Source organism: Prosopis cineraria, unplaced genomic scaffold, assembly GCF_029017545.1.
Source record: "Prosopis cineraria cultivar Desert tree isolate PC_DT_omini unplaced genomic scaffold, ASM2901754v1 PC14, whole genome shotgun sequence".
In the NCBI taxonomy this organism is placed as follows: Eukaryota; Viridiplantae; Streptophyta; class Magnoliopsida; order Fabales; family Fabaceae; genus Prosopis; species Prosopis cineraria.
In genome coordinates this window covers 23761865-23784348 of record NW_026555345.1, presented here as the reverse complement: position 1 = coordinate 23784348, position 22484 = coordinate 23761865, and the positions used below count along the sequence as shown (strand labels likewise).

Genomic DNA, 22484 nt, shown 5'->3' with positions numbered 1-22484 from the left:
TAGAAGAAAGAATGTGGAGGATTTGTAAGTTGAAAATAATACTTTTGTTAAGTGGTGGCTAAACAAATTTGTATGTTAATATGTTAGAAAAACAAAGAAATACTAATTTAGAGATGTTAGGTTTTGATTTCGTTAGAGCTACTTGGTTAATATTTGACATGTAAATATGTGATATCTGATTTTTGTTTCAAAAATTTGATTGTTGATAAATTTATAGGTCTTTTTTACTCTTTAAAAGCATGATATAATTTCTTTTCACTTTCTTATACATATTACATGTATAGTTTTATTTAATGAATTTCCTTTTCACTCAAAAAAAAAATAAATAAAACATTCACCGCATGTATACAATATACAAGTATGTATCTAATGTGATTACTTTTATGCATAAAATTTGAAATTATTACCTTATATATTGACATTTTAAATAATCTTAAGCGCATATTTACCTTTTCTTTTTAGTTCACCGAAAAGAATAATTATTTTTTAATAAAATCTAAGGTATATCCTCTAAAATTTAAAATTACTTCTAATATTTTAATATTATTTACCACCAATCTTTTAATTATCATCATTTATACTTTTGTTGAGTTAAGTTTGAGAACATAAAACATTTAAAAAATATTAATAGTGGAAATTTGGAGCTTTACGCTAGATCAAAAAATTTAATGCCATTAATTCAGTCTTTGCAACTTTACTTGTTCTGATTTAGTCTTACTAAGTGGCAGAGCTATATTATGTTGAGATGATGCAAATGCCACCCCTCACTTTAAAAAAAAATTACAAGTAAAGTATATAAAATTTATAACTTTACATTTCATATTATTGCTATTTTGCATCCTTTAGACTAAATAAAAAATATTTAAACTTAAAAACTTATTAGATATGTAATATTTTAATTATGGAGATAAGATATAAAAAATATATTTATATAAAATACCATATCAACTTGTTTAATATAATTTTTAAAAAGAAAAATGAAGATCAATCTATTTATGCTTTTTTTAATTATTAAGTTATTATTGTTTAAAAAATTATTAATTTTTTAATTAAGTATGCAACTCTGACAAAGTCACATAATCATCTATGCTTTACCTTGATGTTTTTGGCTTCCAAAATGCAGATTACTCTAAACATTACTAAGTACAAGAAAAATTTACCTAACTTACACATACTAAAAAAACTAAAATTAGTCCAGTTCTCAAAGTTGATTTCATGTTTTCAGTCATGCCCTTAATTATTACTCATAATTTGCATCTTTTAAATTTTTTTACTGTGCATGTATTTTTTTTATTGAAAGTAATCATATTTGAAGTACAATAAAGCAGACAAAATCTTTTTATTCATTTTTCATGAGCATTTTAGAAAGAATAATAACATTAGTTACTCATAAGATTTTGTAAAATATATTATATAAAGATCACCTTAACCTTAAATAATTTTTCAGGAGTTCTTTCACACATTCTAAAATTAAAACCTACATTATATCCCTAATATAACATTTTTGGATAAAAATACCTCCAACATATTCACTCCGTTCCTATTTATAAGGTATTTTTAATCGAATCTCGCACGTCAATAAAAGTTTGTTATTTGGTTAAACTCATATAAAAACACAATGATTTTCTGATTTTACTCTTAATAATATCATAATTAATATCATGATGGTGGTAGGAAAAATATACAATTAATGATCTATTTCATTTTTCAAAATAAGGGTAAAATTGTCTAATTATTCAAAAATATCATTGTCACACCTTACATTTAGAGACAAAATAAGTTGATAGAAAATATTTTATATATAAAGACGGAAGGAATAACTTAATAACAAAGAGTTAATCATGGTTACATAAAAAAAAAAATACTAAGATCATTATAAAATGACTACTACATATTTCTTTCAAGTTTCCATTACAGAGAACCTTTTATGAGAACTATTTGGCCCTTCACATAAGGTGCATAAAGGGTTACTTATTATTATTTTATAATTTTACCTTATTGTAAATTTAATTTTATGATTTATTATATATCATGTATTCCTCTCTTCTTACCATGGCTGTAAACCTTTAGGGCATTAAGGCAATTGCCTTAGGCCTGATAAAAAAATTATTTATATAAGAAATTTATTGATATTTTCTCTTATAAATTAATTATATCATGATCTTAATTGTAGTATAATATATTGGAAATATATATTATAATGTTATTTTTTTTATTAGTAAAACCTTATCACTCATTGATGAGAAAGTTATATGAAAAAATGATTTTGCATATGTTTTGAAATTCAAAAAAAAATTATTGAAATAATTTTTTTGACAAGCTGCTATTAAAATAATGTAAAACCTAATCTTAATGAAAATTATACAATTTATAAATTATAACACGCCGAGCCTATATAATAATTGTTTCTTAGGTCTCCAATATTCTACACACGCCCTGCTTTCTACTTTTAATAAGAGTGAAGTTTAAAAATTCTTTCCTTTTAAGACATATTTTATATATTAACTATTATATCTTGATTTTAGTGAAATAGTTGAGAGTACTATATACTAAAGACGGAAGATAGTAGTTTACCCAAAAAAAAAAAAATAAGGGCAAAAAAAGAAGAAGACTAATATAAGATAAATGATTATTGCATTGTACAGAAGAAGAAGAAGATCATTTTCTTGCGCACCACAAAGGTGGCATGGTGAGATGAAATGTGAATAGTGTCCAGATTCAAATTCTTCCAATATAACTAATCTGTTATGAATATTAACATATCATGTGAATGTCTGTTATATCAAATTTTTCAATATCTTTTAATTATTATAATATCTTTTAGTTATTATTATCTTGTATATTTTATTCATTTTAATTGATATATTTGTGCCTATAAATAGAAGGCACCTCAATTGTATTTTACAAATTGAAAAATAAGAAAGCTCTTTATTCTCTTATTCTTTTAGTCTAATTTTCTCTCTTTTCTCCTTCTCTCAATCTCTATTTTCATAAAACGTTATTAGTATGACAGCTCTACTCTTAGCAACACCAGGTGAGTGCCCTTATAATTATTGAATTAGAGATTAATGCTCATGCCAATGAACATCTTTAATAGAGATGGAGGCATAGTCAGTTAAATATGAAGCAAATCTCTATCATTCACGTGCTCTTATTATTTATGTTATTTGTTGAATTTATTTTTTGTTCAATTATTTTCTTCCTCCCTCAATCAATCAAATAATTACATACTGTGTTTCACATCTAGAAGTATGAGGCACAATTTATTTTCAAAATAGTGGATCTAAAAGTTATCCATATCTAATATAAAGTGAATTCTAAAATTATCCATATTTAATATACAGTGAATCTTAAAGTTATTCACATAGAAAATATAAGGTGGATCTAGAAGATTATCACATATAGTGTAAAGTGAATCCAAAAGATTATCACATAAAATATAAAGTAAATCATAAAGTTATTTACCTATTATTATGGATACTAATTTTATCCAAATAAAATATAAAGTGGATCATGAAGATATCCATAGGATTTAAAAGTGGATCTTAAAGTTATATATCCACATGATATAATGTAAATCCTGAAGATATTTACATTCAATTATTTATTTATCTTATGTGCATTCAATTTCTTATTTTTTTAATTTATTGTTTATATATAATTTGTTTAGCTATCTACATATATAATTTTTAGAAAAATGAATCCTGAAGTTATCTGTCCATAACATAAAATGAATCATGAAGTGATACATATAAAATATAAATTGGATTCCAAAGTTATTCACATAAAAGATGAAGTAGATCTTGAAGATATTCACAAAATTTAAAGTGAATCTTGAAGTTGTTCACAAATATAAATAGATCATGAAGTTATATATATATATAATTTTTATTTTCTCTTATTTGGTTCTATTAATTCTCTTGCAATAAAATTATTAATAGCCATATTATTTTGATTATGGCCTGAAGCCATATCACTTTAAATTTTTACTATTTTATAAATGATCAATTTATGTCATGATAAATTATATGATTAGAAGTCATATTTAATTTTGTTATTATATGGCTAGAAGCTATATTGACTTTTGTTATTATATAATTAGAAGTCATATTTAACTTTATTATTGAATGGCCAGAACCCATTTGTAATTTTATCATTAAATTGTCAGAAGTTGTATGTAATTTTATGATTGAATGGCCAAAAGCCGTATTTGATTTGTTTTTGATTATATGACTAAAAGCAATAATTAATTTTGTTATTATATGGCCAGAAGTCATCTCGATTTTTATTATGACTATTATATGAAAGGATAATCTTATGATCCTAATGAATTATATAAACTTTGTGAAATTTTGATGGGTATATTAATTATTAATTCAATTATTTTAACTACCACAGCCCTGAAGGCTAATAGTTCAAAAGAAATTGTTAGATTTAAGATATTATTTTTCTATAATCTTGAAGATTATAGTCAATAGAGTTTATGTTACAAAAAAAAATATGGCATGTAGCCATATAAACACATTATCTATCATTTATTGAACTAGAAAAAATGTTAAAGAATGATTATGCTAATGTAAAGAAATATATTAACAAAGTGTCACAATCAAATATTCAATTATTATTGTCCTTACATATTGACGCAAATCTCATGGTATATGAAGATATATTTGATAATTCTTACATATACATACATGTTCAAGATATGATATATATAATGCATTTTTATTGATGATGAAGTTCCCTATTAAACTATCCATATATGTGTTAATAGGATTAAAATAAAAGCACTCATTAGAAGTATGCAAGTCATACGATAAATAAAGCAATAAAAATCATGAATTTATAAAAGTGATTAGATATAGATAATTCTTATATATTACTTTGTTGAGTGAGTTCCTTTTAAGAAAATTTTTGAATCATTTAAGAGTTCTTGGAGATCAATTGTAAAAGAATTTTTGATGATCTTTTCTTAAAAAGACTTTCTAAATATAGGTATATATATTTTTTGAAAGTCTTAATTGTTAACTTGTTTACTCCTAATTAAAATGGTAATATATGATAATCTTTATATCCAATGATGGTTAAATTAAGATCTGATTAGATAATTATGATCAATATATAAGGAATAAAATATTTGATATCATCTTAATCGTTGAAAATATTAATACTACAATATTGATTGGTTGTAAATGCTAAAAAGAAATAGCAAGAGTTTCAGGATATTTATAGAAAATTTTGAACTTAGAACTACTTGTGTTTTGTTTCCTAGAGAACTTAATATATATATATATATATATATATATAATGTCTTTACATAATATGTAAATAAGAGGATTAATAATCCTTTATTTTAAATGGTGTTATTGTTAATGTATATTAGGTGGTACAAAATTGGTAGTGTTTTTCAAAGATTTCTCATACCTATGAAGCAAAATTCATTTGAATGTGTTATTTACATGAGTTTTAAATAAGTTTTTAAGAATTTTTATGATATTGGATGTCATATTAAGATTATAACTAGAAGTTTACAATTTTTAGTAAACTGAAAGTTTACTATTACTTTGATTTGGTATATTAGAAGTATAATGATATTATTTAGCATGACTGATTAGATCATCTCGAATCAATATTGATCCAAGAATTATTGAGAATTTACAATGACATTTATGGAAGAACTAGAAGATTCTTCCTAAATAGTTAATACATTACGTGCTTCAAGAATTCTCATGTGCTATTTGAAGAAAATTATGATACTATCACTAGCAATAACTAAGATTGGATCCTAAATATTTGTGAATATGTTGAATAAAAATGGGCTCATTTAGATATCATGTGAACCATGTAAATATTTAATGAGATCAATAGATATATCTATAAGATGGTTACACATTGTGTATCAGTTCACAACCAAGAGTTTATGAAAGAGAAAGAACTATTATGTGCACAATTGCTAATATAGTGATAGGATGAATCACTTGAAAATGCTAGTGGTTCTATATCTTAGACTTTCATTGATTATAAGATGAAGAAAAGCCTACTTATTAGAATGGTCTATCCAAGATTATTTATACCTTCAATAAGATGATTAAACCAAAATTTGTGACAACAAAATCTTTCATTTAAATATGCAAGTTTACAATTGAAGCACTTTAAATATGCAAGCTTGCAATTACAGCACTTAAAAGCATCAAGCTAATAAAATATTCTGAATACCCCTACTATAATTTGACCTTCTATCAAGAGTCAAAGATTAAGACTTTGTGATGAAGGCTCCACCACTATGTACGAAATAAACTTTCAAAAAAAAGTTAGGAATAATACCAAAGTCTTTATGATTCAATGGAATTTAATTAAGTTGTGATGTGTGGCACAATTCATGAATTCAATTTGTGCTACAAGCATTCATCTTGTGAATACACAACGGGTTGGGAATAAATGTTGGTTAAGATTTTTCTTCTTCTTATTTGTTTCTAAGTAAACAAAATGATGTTTCTATAAGAGATAAAATGAATTTAAAAGGCTTATACTGCATGGTTTGTAATCCAGAAAGAGGGGAAGATAATAAAAAGCTGAAAATGAAAATATATGAATGCATTATCGATATGTTGTATAGATCTTCATATATGAATCAAAAGTTTATATAACATGGCATTCATGAAATAAAATAATTGCCAAATATGTAAATATTGATAGAGAGAAGAAATTTTGAATTCATGCTCTAACTAATAATATTCCATAGATATAAATAAAAATAAATCACGCCTAAAGTGTGGAAGGCTAATCGGTTGCAAAGAAAAAAAAATATTATAAAGGAGCAGTTAAGTACGATGATCATATTAAGGAGGCTGATATTTTAGAAAAAAACCAAGACATAACTGACTTTAAGTCTCTAGAAGAGGATCAGGTACCTGATAATAATAAAGAGATATTGAGAAGTTATGTCAATATGAGAAATGATAGAACCGAAAAGATGAGAGTTGTCAACAATACTTTTAATGAGAATGAAATATTACTATCAAATGAAGATCTAAAAAAAAATGCAATACAAGTTGAATTACATTCACTTGTTTATGATATAAAAGTTGTGAACTTATAGCTCAAGCACCTGAAGTGTGATATTACACATGAGCATTTATGTAAAAAGAAAAATATGAAATATCACATGCAAAACTTGACTTTTAATATAAAAATATCTTACAAGGATTCAAAATATGTATTAATATATTGTATGGTGGATGAAATTATTTGTAATATGTTATTAGCTTAGCAGTATAGAAATCTGATATACATATTGATTTGCATCAGATTTGGTTGATTGATTATTATTGAATATCCTGAAGAGTTTATATGAAAACTTGATTGTTAAATAAATATGTTAAAATATTGGGTGATTAGATGAGAATCAAGATCATTTTTCTTCAAGAGGATGATGAAATATGATCTTGAAGCACCATATATAAATGTGTTCATATCACAATTTATGATATTGCCTTGATTTGCAATGAAGCTATATACTTGATATGATGTACTTGAGGAATTATTATCTGTGGTTGATGTACTAAACTTATTTAGGATCAAAATTAATTGATTATGCATGTGTTATACATATCTAGTTTGAACTGTATAAGTTGACTTTTGAGAGATTATTTATTTATGAAACTACATGTATATCAAGATTGTTTTTTTACTCTCCTTAGATATACCACAAGTGAAGAATGTATTCATATCCAGAAGATATGTTTAAAGAAAATGTTTTAAAATATGAATATATAGTATAGCTCTAAGAGCATACCAACTCACAGACTTAAAGGCATCGGCAACAATAATATTCAAGAAATTGACACATAAGTTAGGATACAATGACTCAAGAAGACTCAAGAATAAGGAGTGATATTGTCATTAGGGGAAGTAAAGGTTATCTTGTACTCTTTTTTTCTTAACCAAGGTTTTGTCTCATTGAATTTTCCTAATAAGGTCTTTAATCAGGCAACTCCAATAAATATGACGATATTGTTTACTCTTTTTCTTGGACTAAGTTTTTGTCCCATTGAGTTTTTCTTAGTAAGATTTTAACGAGGCACAATATATGAACATTCAAGGGAGAGTGTTATAAATACTAGGATATTATGTGGATGTCTATTATCTTAAATTCTTCAATATCTTTCAATTATTATAACATCTTCCAGTTATTATTATCTTATATATTTTATTTATTTTAATTGATATATTTATGTCTAAAATAGAAGGCACCTCAATTGTATTTTACACATAAAAAATAAGAAAGCTTTTTATTCTCTTATTCTCTCAGTATAATTTTCTCTCTTTTTTCCTCCTTTCAATCTCTATTTTCATAACATAATCAATAATATTTTATCGTATAGCATCTATTCTTCTTGTTTTTTTTTTTTTTGGCCGAAACTATTCTTCAATTCAATAATGTGCTTATGATAGGCGAGGGCAATTTGCTAAGGGTCTACCTATTATCATAAGCAATAAAGGCTTAGCCAAGAGTTGAACAATTTGCATGATCCAAGAATCTTTGTATAAGAGACTTGCTGATAAAATTCAAGCGTTATGTCAATATTAAAATAATAAAAAAATATAACATTAAATCTCTATATTTTATTCACATTTTGTTATAAGTTTTTATACTTTTTTAATATTTTAAGTTCTTATATTTTTATTTTTTAATATTTTAAGTCTTTAGATTTTGTTTAGAGAAAGATCTAAAATACTGAAAAATAAAAATATAAAAACCTAAAATATTTAAAAAAAATATATAAAAATATATAACAAAATGTGAATAAAATAAAGGAATTTAAAATTATATTTTTCCAACAGTGAAATGTGTCTCTTTTTAACATTGCCATTTGTCAGCCATTTGGTGAATTGGCACGCAACTTTTTGACAATATGGTGTGTGTATCGTGTTAAGGATTCTACTAACATGACAGTAAGGTCATTTAAAAATACCCCCATCTTTATATATAAAATATTTTTAATTAAATTATATAAATTAATAAAATTTAATTATTTAATTAAAAACACAATAATATTTTAATTTTATCTCAAATTATTGTAAATAAAAAATAATTTTTAAGATAAATTAATAAGAGTACTTATCTTTTTCTCTTTTCAATTTAATAAGAATATAATGATTTATTTATTTAAAAAATATTAACAACTCTTTAAATTTAGAGATGAAAAGAGATTCTAAAAGAATTCTTATATAAAAGGACGAAGGGAATAGAAATCAATTTCGTTCATTTTGGATCAGGTTTTTTATCTTTTGAAACTTAAATCAAACTAAACCAAACCTTATTATACCTATTTCATATATTTTTATAATTTTTTTATTTTTTTCCCTAAATTTAATAATATGTAAATTACTAGTTAAAAATATGTTGCAATTAGTTAAATGTTATCTATAATTAATTATGATTATTTTTTAATTTTATAATTAAGTGTTTTAAAAGAGACATATTAGTTTTTAATAGTTAAATGTGTTAAATAATTGTTAAAAATATTTTTTTGTTTTCAAGAGATTTTTTCATTGAAAATACTAATTAATAATTAAAAATTATTAGTTAAAATGAGCAATCATATATTGATTATGAAAAGTATCTCAAAGAAAAAAAAACTTGATCCCAATTTAAATCAAATAGAACAAAACCAATTAAAAATTGAACCAAACTAATTAAAAAAAATTAAATAGATTTTAAATTTTGATGAATCGATTAATTTAGTTCGATTTAATTTTTTTTTAAACCAAACTAGACAGAACCAATGAACACACTGACATAACACACAATGGTCAAATAGCTGCACATTTAAAGCCCCTTTTCTTTTCTTTTCTTTTTTTTTTTTGGTTCCCGTTAGACAGCAACTATTGTCAAGAAACAAAATAACAGTACAAAAACATGGAAGAAAGACACCAATGTCTCTCTCTCTGCTTTTTTTTTTTTAGCAGAGCCTCCAAGTGTCATGGTGTCAATTTACATCCTCAAACAAACTACAGATAGGAAGCTATTATCCGTCCAAGTTTTAGTGTGTGTTTGGTTTTTAATTTGGCAAAAACTAGTTTGATAAAATTCATTTGATAAAAGTCAGTTTGATGAAAGTCAGTTATTGTAATGAAATTTGTATTTGGATAAATTTTTTTAAAAGTCGGTTTGACAAACAGAAAGTTGTTTGGATTGATAAAAATTTATTCTTTTGAAATATACTTTTTAATATGTAATCACCAAAAAGGACATTACAGAATGATAATTTATAATTTTTATTATACAAATATAATATATTAGTAATGTTTAAAAAATGTGAAACAAATTTTAAAATAACATAAAATTTAAAATGTTAAATAATAAGAAAAAAATATAAAATTTAATTTTGGACAAATTTATGTAATAAATAGTTAAACATTCATTAATATTGAATAGTTACATGATTAATAGTTTGATCTATAATATACAGTTTGATCTCTAATAGAATCTCGAACTATATTCATCTCTCTATCAGAAGCTACGCTTGAAATTGCACTTGAAATTATTGATGAAAATACATGCTCATCGGTATTATCATTAGTATAAAATATTGAGTAAATTATTTTAAATTAAATAAATATGAAATATACCTTGGGGTGGATGTGAAAATTTCATGTCTGGCCTTGTGAGTGCATAGTCAAACAAACAAGCATCATGGGCAATCCCTTCCTATCCAGCCATGACATAAGTGAAGCACATATCCCAATCACATGCAGCCATTATATTTTGTGTTGGAATACCTTTCCTTCCAATATATTTCCCTTACTTTTCAACACTAACCACACATGGGATATGTGTTCCATCGATTGCTCCTATGACATCTTTAAAGAATGGCCAATATCGCGGATCACCTAAAATTTTTGGATGAATATCTTAAAAAGTGCAATCTTTTGGTTGGATATATTCCTTTGCTAGTTTCTCACAAGCACGCAATACATTTTTGAAATGTCTGTGAATAGTTGCCGCTAAATATTGAAATCGTTCTTATGCCATCTTATTCCCCACCCCATGTCCAACGATGTTTAAGAACATACCAACCATTTCATGAATCCTTGTTCTTCTGGTTAGACAAACCATGTTGTACCAGTTCATCACAAAGTTGAAAAAAAAATATCTTTTTCCATGCAAAACATGTCATAACAATGCTGAGGATGCCCTTACAAAATTTCTTGCACCCATACATGACTTGATTGTGAACTAGTTCTACAAGGCTCTTTCAATAAAGTTATTGAGTAATTAGATATTATTGCAGTAATGGCCTCAATCTCATCGTCTTTCGCATATACAAGTAATTGTAATAAGTGAGATTGCGTATTGTCATTCATAAAAACTACATAGCATAATTAAACAACCATTACACTATTATCCATGACTTAACATAAGAAACACATAACACAAGTGTCAAATAACACAGTCAGTTTTAAAACTAAGTTAACAACATAAACAGCACTAGCTAAATTTAAAACATTAAGAAGGTAAGCTAGGATTGATCTAATCTGTTTTTTTGCCCAAGCACTTCAAATAGGCCATTAATGCTCTTCTGTTGTCTCCAAGCCTAATATACATGTCCTTATAGTCTTATCTAACAAAGTCACAGCACACTGTCCAAGAAGTACCTCATCATAAGCAATCTCCTCGATTCCATAAAGTTCCTTTGCAACATCCACCACATTTTGATCAACTGGTTTTGTCCCACCCTTTATGGAATTAAGAATTGACTTCAGTGTTGAAACCCTATCCTCTTGTGTGGATACCAAGTGACTTACTGAATCAACCATCACAGTTGCAAGACATTTTTCCTTCTTATTTTGACCACTTTCACCTCTCTTTCTATTGCTCCTTGAATTAGTACCACCACTGTATGCATTGTTCAAGTTGATCTGCCCAATTTTTGGGAGAGCTCCTCCACTAATATTTCTCACATCATTACTATCTCCTGATCCTTCGGTCAAATCCAGTTGAGACCTATACACATCATGTGAGTCATCAGCCGCAGGTGTCCACATGTAAGTACCTCGTGTTGCAACTGGTTGGAACAACTGTGTCAATTCTTGTACATATAGAAGTGGTCTATGTATAAATTTTCTATACTCAGGATTTTCCTACACATTACAAGAACTGAGTTCAATATATTTACAAAATAAAGCATTAAATATATATTATGCCATATATAATTATATACCTTAATATTTTGACTCCACCACTCATTCGATACTTATATAGTATTTTTTTCGCTATCCCATCCCAAGCCGGTCTCTTTGTTTAACAATTTGTCCTATATATTCCAATCTTTCCTCAAATTATCCCATTTATTTTTTAACTGCTTCTTATCATAACTTCTAGAGCTTAAAGCATTGAACTGTTACATTAATGCTTCCCAACCTTCCTTTGATAAGGTAGAGCCCTTGCGCTCATTTTTTCTAACTTGTTAGAGAGCTAATTTGATGAACAGTTCAGTTTCTTCAGTAGTCCACAATGCCTTCTTCTTACTCATATTTACTATCAAAATATTACATTCTTAATAATTAATTAACATAAATTAGACCTATTTGTCAACCCACATTTAACTGGAAACAAAGCAACTAATAATTAATTAAGTAAAATCATCCAATGTTCATTTATGAAACCATACCAAAACCCATAATTCAACATTAGTTTGAACAAAAAAAAACTTGAAAATACACACATAAACACACATAAATTCAGAATAATTCACTAGTAATTGAGCACAAAAAAATTTTAAAACACACATTCTCAGAAAAGGAAATCAAAACCCAAGAATCAGTCATTGATTATAAAAAAATTTACAAACATATACAAAAGGCAGAACTAATTTTGAACTTAAATAATTCAAGATCTGAAAACAGAACCAAGCATTTCCACCATTCTGGTTCCTATTCATTCAACATAACAAAAGTTTGAACCATACACACAGAGCACAACTACGTTCAGATTCACAACATTCATGTTCATTGAGTATGAGAAAAGTTTGAACCAATCCTTCTTCTTCAATGTTCAGATTCCTAACGTCCAGAAGCTTTCAAGTTTTGGATTACTAATGCAAGTGGAAGAAACGGTCAAACAGAGCAGAAGTACCTTCAACAAAAAAAAAACAGAGCATAAGCAATCTGGAGAAAAAATTAGAGGACCACCCAGCGTCCAAGACCGAAAAGAAGCTCTAACCGTCCGAATGTTCGAGTGTCCGAGTTCAGTTCAGGCCTCAGGTGTTTTTACTTCTGTCAGCTTCACAATGCCATCCAAGACCCAAAAGAAGCTCGATCCATGAGCTACAAACAGAAAATAGCGACTGGAATGATGAGGAAGGATGATAGAACAAGACCACGAGCTCAGCGAAGGAAGAAAAGTCAGATCTGTGACTAAAGATGGTGGGGGAGAGATGGAGGAGAGAAGGACGATAGTCACCGGAGATCTGACGGTGGACGAGGTGGATTAGGCAAACCAGAGCACAACATAGAGAAGAGAGAACGAAGAAGTCAGATCTGTGACTAAAGATGGTGGGGGAAGACGGAGGAGAGAATGACGAGAGTTACCGAAATATGACAGAGGCGGACTGATAGTGGACGAGGCGGAAGAGGTGGACAAGAGCAAAGCACAGAGAAGAGAGAACTGAGATGAAGAGAGGCGAGTTCTGAAGAACGAAGAAGACCAGTTCGGGCAAGAGGAAAAGACAAATATGAAGCCAGGGGTATCGTGGTCATTTTAAATAATGGGTATTATATTTTTCTTCAACTGACTTTTTAAAAGCTCCAAATATCAACTTTCAATTTTTTCCGTTTCAACTAAGTTCGAAAGCACTTTTAGAAAGTTAATTTTAAACTTTAAATAATCCCCAAACACCATTTAACTTTCTCAAAGTAAAAAATAACTTTTTGAATGTAAAACGTTGGTTTTCCAAACGCAACCAGGAAATGAGTAAGCATCTAGAATTACATTTTTTGATTATGAAAACATAAAAATTTGCTCCAAACCTTGTAATTGAAGCTGAAGTTTTCCAATCAGTCCTTTTGGTTGCATTCTGTGACTCTAAAAACAAAAAACTTTGTGGGTAATTTAAAATTATATCTATAAGTACTTTTTGAGACTTGAGATTTATGTCATGTTTCTAACCCTAATAACTCTTTGACTCAACTCACCAAAACTTTTTGTCATGATAAAAAACATAAAAATTTGCTGTAAACCTTGTAATTGAAGCTGAAAATTTCCAATCAATCCTTCTGATCGATAATCCCACCCATGCACTATATCTGCATTCCAGTTGATGTTTATCTGAATGGATCGAGAATTACCATTTCTTCATATTTAAGGCTGAAACTTGGAGAAATACAGTGACAGAAGGGGTCGTGGTGCCTCAACGTTTCGAATTTTTCTGTATACTATATATGGATATTCTGTCTCCCTAACTCCAAAAATTTATACAAATTTTATACTATATATATGTTTTCTAATGTCAGCCACTCAATTAAATTCTCACTGCCAAGAATTTGTAAGAATTTAATTATAGCCCTTCATATTTAGCCAGCTCCAAGCCTAGATTAAGGAAGAGAATTGTATTAAACCCTTAACAGTTAGCATAAAACTCAGTCAAATTTCACATGAACAACCTTTTAATTAACATTTCTAAAAACTTGATTAATTATATAACACAATAACGTCAAATAACATGAGTTCAATACACGAAATCAAATCAAGTTTGATCCACCTTGACTCTATGAGAGATTATGCAAAAGCTATTTTTCATCAGAGCATGTTCTTTTACAAGTGTCTTCCTACTAAACACGATCATATTCAAGGTGCAATTAATCATTGAATGTGAGCATCTCTTCCTGTGAAAATCTCCTCTGGCAAAAATTTAAGCACTAGTTCATGACAACACCTTGTGAAAAACTAAACCTTCTAGACTCTACTGTCATTAGTGTTGGTAAATATACTTTTGTTTCCACACTAGCATATGGTTGGCTGAAGGCAAAGAGGAACAGAAACAAAAAAAGCCAGCTCAAGAATACCCTCAACAAAACGAACGTTAATTACTTTTAACATGATTCAATAATAATGATTATTTTTCAAGACACATACCATTCCATAACACTTAAGGGACTGACTCTAAACTATTCTACTCATTTAAGCAAAGCTTATGTATACAAATTGTTCTTTCAGGAGAAAAAAGCATTGAGTCATTGGACATGGATATCAAGGATGTTTGAAGAGGAAGCAGCCTTAGGCATGGTTATGTAAAGAACACCATCCTTAACCTCAGCCTTAATTTTATCAAAAACCACATTCTCAGGCAAAACAATTCTACTGTTATACCTTCCATAGCTCTTAGCAGACCAAACTTCTCCGCCATCTTCTTCTTCTTCATCAACATTCTTCTTTCTTTCTTTCTCAGCCTTCACCACAAGCATATTTTCTTCCACCCACACCTTCACATCCTCTTTGGTCATCCCAGGCATGTCAAATCTCATCTTGTATTCTTTCTCTCCCTCTTTTATCTCCCACGGTGTCCTTCCCCTGCGATGACCGCCACTGCTGCCGCTCGCCGCATTCGGCCACTCCCCACTGCTAAGAGCGAATGGGTCCTCCATCATCCTCTCCATTGTCTCCATCATATCCTGCACAGTCTTTGCCGTAGGAAATCGGTCCCACAGCCCTGCATTTAGTCATGACTCTGCTTTAGTTTTTCCATTTGAGAATTCTATTTGTTCCCAACAAAAGATGTATCAAGAAATTACATAGTCAATCTTCGAATGCAATGTTTCAGATGTCAAATCCCTCTTAACCAGGAAACAAATAACATTAAACCAAAAGACCTTTATCCCATAATTTCTTAGGAAATACACAGCATAATATAATTGACCATTTCAGGGAATGTTTTGAGCAATCTAAAAGACTACCCCTGGTACCGAAAACTGATAACCATACAAATAAAAAAAAAAATTACATGGCTTTAGAATATGTAATATGATTATGCAAATTGAAGCATGTCCTTGTATTTTACACAATTTGTAAGAGGAATTAAGCAAGTCAGCGGTTTACCTCCGGGTGGAGCGACTCTTGTTCTAGGGTGGGAAGGGTCCTTGTGTGGTCTTTGAAGATGGCTAAGTTTGTCTTTGATATCTCCAGTGGCCACAACCTTGACAGGCATGAAGGACCGTGTAAAACTGAAAGAGGACCTCGGTGAAGAAGAAGATAATGACGATGATGAGCCATATGGCGAGCGAAGATGAACTCCGAAACTTGAGGATAAAGCCTGAGTCATATTCTATAATGTACCGTCAACAAATGAAATGCTTACAACTCTACCAAAGCCAGAAATAAGATTCACAGGTTAGCAGAGAGAAATTGTAATATATAAAGGGAAGGGGGGGTGAAATTTTCAAAATTGATTTGCAGGGCAGTGGAGGGATAAGGATTTGTGAGATATAAGGAAGTGAAACAGAAACGAGAGAAATATGGGGCCGCAAGGAAGCAATGAAAACAGAAAAACAGAGGGTTCTCGAAAGCTCGACGTGGACTTGAGTTTCTCACATTCTAGATGTATCCAGAAACGCCTTATCGCAAAGATTTAGGGGTCCTCTCTCATACTAACCGCAGGTTGTGTCGTTTTTGTTTTTGCTTCACCCAAAAGGCCTACAGTCATCATGAACTTTAACTACATGTCAATTTTGTCCTCACCATTTGAAATCTGAACCTCATGCCCCTGAGACGGTGAGACTAATGCACACTCTTGTCTTCTATAGTTATTAGTTAGCAAGTCCCACTAGCTGGCATTTTTGTACTTTTATACCCATTCCTCTAACCACTCTTTGCACGATTCGGTTTCGATGCTCATCATTCAAAAAATTTAAGCCATCTAGATTGGTCCAGATTTTTTCAATTTTAATTTTAATTTTATATTTTATAAAAATAAAATTTATAAATTTTTTTATAAATATATTTATCATCATTCTGACAGTACTGATTTAATTTGAATGGTTCAATTTAATATTATAATTTTCATAAATTGACTATCTAGATGTACTCGGAACATTCTAAATTCAATACTAAATTTTTATCTGCAAGGTCTAGATTTAAATTTTTTATTTTTATTTTATATTTATTAAAATAAAAAATTGTTAAAAATTTTAATAAAATAAAAAATTATTAAAAATTTGATATTGAATCTATCTTGTCTAGAATACATCTAGATAGTCAGTTTATAAAAATTATAATATTAAATTGAAACTACTCAAAATCTCAGATTGAATCAATATTGTTCATATTGATGATGAATATATTTATCAAAAAATTTTATAAATTTTATCTTTATAAAATTAAAATTAAAATTGAAAAACTCTAGACTATCTAAATTAAAATCTGAATGGTCCAAATCTTTCTAGATGATGAGTATCGAAACTAAATCCCTCTCTACATCTCCCTTTAGGCCCTATTTAGTTTCAGGGAAGAGGAGGGGAGGACAAGAGAAATTTAAAAAATTTCTTCCCCCCCCCCCACCCTAACTTATCAAACAAGGGAGGGGCACCTCCCCTCCCTTTGTCCCATCTAAACAAGGGAGGATAAGAGAAATTTTAAAAAATTTCTTCCCCCCCCCCCCACCCTAACTTATCAAACAAGGGGAGGGCCTCCCCTCCCTTTGTCCCATCTAAACAAGGGAAGGGGAGGGCTCCCCTCCCACCTTAGGGAAGGGAAGATTTTTTAAAATCTTCCTCTTATCCCCTTCTCTTCTCTCCCTTCTAACCAAACACTACTTCAATGATTCATTTTTATTTTGCTTTTTACACTCTCAAATACCTTTGTACTTGATATCTTCTCATCTCTCACCCCTCTATATATGCTTCTAGTCATATTTAACACTCTAAAATTTCATTTTAACTTTTCGTGAAAATATGATTAAATAATTAAATCTTAATTATTAAGCATTTATAATGGTAGAAAAGTATTTACTATGATACATAAATGTTTATCATGGTAGAAAGGGTTTTAAATATCATTTTCAAACTCCACCATGATAGAAAAGAGTCCACAATGATACTAAAGAGTTAAATTTATTTTATAAAAGTTTATTATAGTAGAAAAGAGTTTTTCTTACAATAAAATATTTTTCAAAATAGACTACCATGACCAAAAATGTTTAAACAAAACAAAATAACCCTCCTATTTAAGAACTAAGTAAGTTACATAAATAAATATCAATGGAAAAGAATATTAAATAAAATGAACCTAATGGGATTCCATTGAAAACCAATATTCAAAATCCACTATTTGATTTAAAATCATAAATAAGCATAAAGCATGTTCCCATGACAGTTTAAATTCAAATATTGTATTAATCACAAATAATAGTTGACAAAGTGACTCAAGTATACATCCATGATAAGTACATTAAACTCTGGTCAAGAAGACCACACTTTTCAAACATAAATTTAATTATCAATACCCAACATGGGTCCAAACAATACTTTACACAGTTTGCTAACATTACACAACTAGAGTTCTCACAATGGTGTACACTTGGCTACGATACAACTACATCAAACATCATATCATAAAACACATTATAAACATGTATGAAGAAAAATTATAGTTAGATTACAACCAACCAATACATGCACACTCAAGGCGAAATTGATAAAAAATTATCAAATCTCTAAAATATAATTTAAATACTTTAGTCAAATCAAAGGAGACCATCATTGTCATACACCAATTTCATGGCTACAGTTTAAGTGAGTCATATTAAAGTCAAAAGTCATTATGTTCTAAATAATGTGTTTTAAGTTGGCAATCATACATTACTAACAAAAATGAGGCATAACATAGATAAAGTGGTGTCTCATACACCAAATGTAAGCCTTAGGTGTTCCTTTGACTTGTCCAGCTCTCGTAAAAATATTAATCACGAGAAATGAAATATAAAGGTCATAGTAATCAATACTAAAGTGTTACAATGCATGCAATGCAATTATTCATGCAATTGCTAAGTGGGGTAAACAAGATTATTTTTCAAACATATGTTATTTAATAATCCAAACAAAAATATTTTGCATTACAATACCTTATCCCCTTTCATACATCATGCCCGGCACCAAGTCACCTGGTCAAAGGTGAGTTGCTTCAAACTAATAGCCACTTATTGGGTCTATTAAAAGTCTTACCACATGATAGATAATCTTTGAACAAAATCTCTAATATCACATATTTCAAAACAAACCCAACAAGTCATGCATCAAGAGTTTTCCAAACAAAAATATTTTTGAATGTAAATCATGTTTTCGAAAATGTTCTTTCTAATATAATATTTTTCAACCAATAATTGATTTCAATAAAACACACATAATCGGTCACAAGGCACATACTATAATAAATTAATAGAAATTACCTTTACTCCAAGCAATTAAAGTTTTTTGAACAAGTGATTTCTCACCACCAATACTTTCAACATCTCCAAAATTCATTTAGCAAAAATCTAACCATAACAATTTAGGGTTTAACTCATAATCATCAAGTTCAAATTTCAACCCCAAAATCATGCTTTAAAACATCCATTACACTTTCATTAACCTCAACAGCTAGATTCAATGCCCACAAATTTGAATCTTAACCCCATAGAAAAACCTAACTAAAAAAATCATCTCCAAATCTAAAGGAAAATTAGGTAAAATAGGAGAGAAATGGGCTAGGAACTTACTTCAAGTGATTCCTAGGCTTGAAAACCACTTGAACCCACTGAATTTTCATACCTTAATAGAGCTCTTGCCTTTTGTTTCCAGTTTTTCTCGCACAACTGATCTGATTTCTTGAACAGGGATTGTTAAATGTGTCTATGTCCACGTGCAATTGATCCTTCACATTTCATGTTCGTGCAAGGTCATAGCCACTTAAGGCAGTCTCACCTTCTCTATTGATGTCCACAAGCAGTCAAAAGCAAAGTGGACAGATCCTACTTAAACCTCACTCTATTGGGCCTGACTGAAGCCAAATACCTATTTTGGACTTCCAAACACCCTCATGCATGACCTTAAGCCTAAATTAATCATTAATTAAGCACCCTATCATGCAATTACCCTCAAGTCACCTCAGTTAAGTGTGCTTTTACCATCAAATCCTCAATTATTCATATTTCCCTCTGATTAATTTTCTAGTTTAAAAATTAGGATGTTACCTCATGCCTCACTCTTGTCTCTGCCATTTTCCAGCAAACCTCCGACCGTGGCCACTTCTACTTGCCCTGGGCCCACGATAACTTTCGCGGCTCCGTCCATCGCCTCAAATCCCTCCTTAACGACAACCTCAATGATGACAAGTGGTTCTACGTCATGTCCTTGACCCGCACTTCCCCCTCGTCCTCGTTTCCTTCCCCTCCTCCCTCCCCGCCAAGGCCTCTCCTCGTCTTCCTACTCTCTCCTCTCTTTGAACTAACCAGCGCTACCACTATCAGGGCCACCGGTCAAATAAATGATGGTGTTCAGGGTATGGATGAACACTAGCACGCCAAGAGAATGGAATAGTTGCTAAAGAAAAATGGCGAAGGAAGATGAACCAAGAGAAACCAAGTGCAGAGGTGGCCATGGGGGAAAGTTTGCAGCAAAAATTTGAGATTCGAATAAGCATGGAGCTCGAATGTGGCTGGGCACTTTCAACACAGCAGAAGGAGCGGCGAGAACCTATGATTGTGCAGCTTTCGGGATGAGAGGGTCATTGGCCATTGTGAACTTCCTAGAAGCAGCCATCAGAATCGCTGTTCCTCGTCGTCTTCAATGGTGGAAACCCAGGGTAGAAGACGAGTGTTTGGATGATAAATTGTTAGAGAAGCTTCTTGATCATACGACGAGGTAGGAAGAGTAAAGGGCATGGTTCATTGTTGGGGAGTTCACTCACTTCTGCTGGAAGACACTTCATCTTCATGGTTAATTGTTGGGGGAGAGAGAGAGGGGAGATGGAGAAAGTGGTGATGAAATGGCTGAAGTGTTCTTGCATTCCAAAGTGAAAGCGCCCATAATTGATATTGATGAAGAAGAATAAGGGAATAATTGGATGGAATTAAAGCTAGGACATGATTGCTTCTGCAAATTCATTAACTGGTATTTATACTGCTCAGGTGGGGAGAGAGAGAGAGAGAAGAGGCAGATTTGGAGGAGTGAGAGACACATTAACTTTTTTTTATATTATAAAAAATATTAGTAGGACTTATTATATAATATTTTATAATAAAAAATATTAAAATGTGTTAAATGCGGGATCCAAATAATGGGAATAATGCCAAGGCGTTTAGGGATGAGTTTCTAACATTGAAAGCTAAAAGTGACTTATAGTTATAGTTGGAATTTAAGTTGATCATAAATTTTTTAGATAAAATTGATAGGTAAAAATAATCCTTAACTTAAGAATAAAATATTCATTTGATATTTCTCTTTTATATATATATATATATAATCATCATATATGTTTTCCGTTTACTTTACTTAAAACACAAATTTCATCTTAAATTTGAGAAATTAATCTTTTTTATATTTCTTGACTAAGTGTGACATTTCATTGATTTTATAATAAATTAATGGAAAAAATTATCAATATAATTTTTTTTGCCAAGATATCAAATAGATACTTCTATGATCCAATTTATAGAAAAAGAGAGATTATTTATTTTAATCCTATTTATAGATACTTTAATGATTATTGTATTCATCTTTACCTTTTTGTCCCTATTAAATGGTGGGAATGCTATTAATGCTAGAATATTTCATTTTTAAATATGTATAGTTAATATGGATAAAATTAAAAATTTGTTGAATTTTTAGATAAAATGAATGAAATTTAAGATTTTTTTTTTGTATTGGTTAAAATGTTTGAAGTGACTATAAATATGACCAGATGAAGTATTTTACATGGTTGATCCATCATAAATGTTACCTTCAATGAGTTTCTAGTTGTCTCTGGTTATTAATTTGTTATTTAGAGGACTTAATTAGTATTACTTTTTTATATATTATTTATATTTATTTGAATTTTGAGATCTTGTTCTATAAGTTTTAGATTTTTTTATTATAATTTCTATAGGCCAATTAACAATCAAAATTAATCTCTATTAATGGCAAGGATGCATTGTCCTCCCTCATTTTCAAATTATAAAATAATTTTGGACGTATTTCGTTGCCCCACAATATAAAACAATTTCTCAAGATAATGTTTCTTTAATGATGCATTCTCTATATTACTTTTCAAGTGGAGAGACAATTGAAATGATTGTAATGTCCTTCTTTAATACTTTCTATAAATTACTTGTAATATATTTTATTAGAGTAATGAAAAGCCTTAAAAATTCTTTAACATAGTCTAAAAATTTACAAAATTTTTAACTTTATTTTTATTAAATATATATACTTTAATAATATATTTTCTCTCTCCAACATTCAATGAAGGG

General features: G+C 29.3%; 1 protein-coding gene across 1 annotated transcript; it reads right to left on the bottom strand.

Moving 5' to 3' along the window:
* Positions 1-11365: 11365 nt before the first annotated feature.
* On the bottom strand, positions 11366-16666 carry LOC129292613 (heat shock protein 21, chloroplastic-like). The gene is made up of 3 exons (XM_054930193.1): positions 16100-16666; positions 15374-15713; positions 11366-12010 (listed from the first exon to the last, which is right to left on the bottom strand). The coding sequence occupies exons 1-3, from the start codon at positions 16320-16322 to the stop codon at positions 11575-11577; spliced, it is 999 nt and encodes a 332-aa protein (XP_054786168.1). The 5' UTR covers positions 16323-16666; the 3' UTR covers positions 11366-11574.
* Positions 16667-22484: the final 5818 nt, after the last annotated feature.

What these genes read in the sequence shown, in the direction of transcription:
- LOC129292613 (XM_054930193.1), bottom strand. Translation starts at nt 16,322, where the DNA reads ATGACTCAGGCTTTATCCTCAAGTTTCGGAGTTCATCTTCGCTCGCCA. An exon ending in AAGAGTCGCTCCACCCGGAG is followed by an intron (nt 15,714 to 16,099) that starts GTAAACCGCTGA and finishes GACTAAATGCAG; the next exon opens with GGCTGTGGGACCGATTTCCT. An exon ending in TCTGCTAAGAGCTATGGAAG is followed by an intron (nt 12,011 to 15,373) that starts GTATAACAGTAG and finishes TGATGTGTATAG; the next exon opens with GTCTCAACTGGATTTGACCG.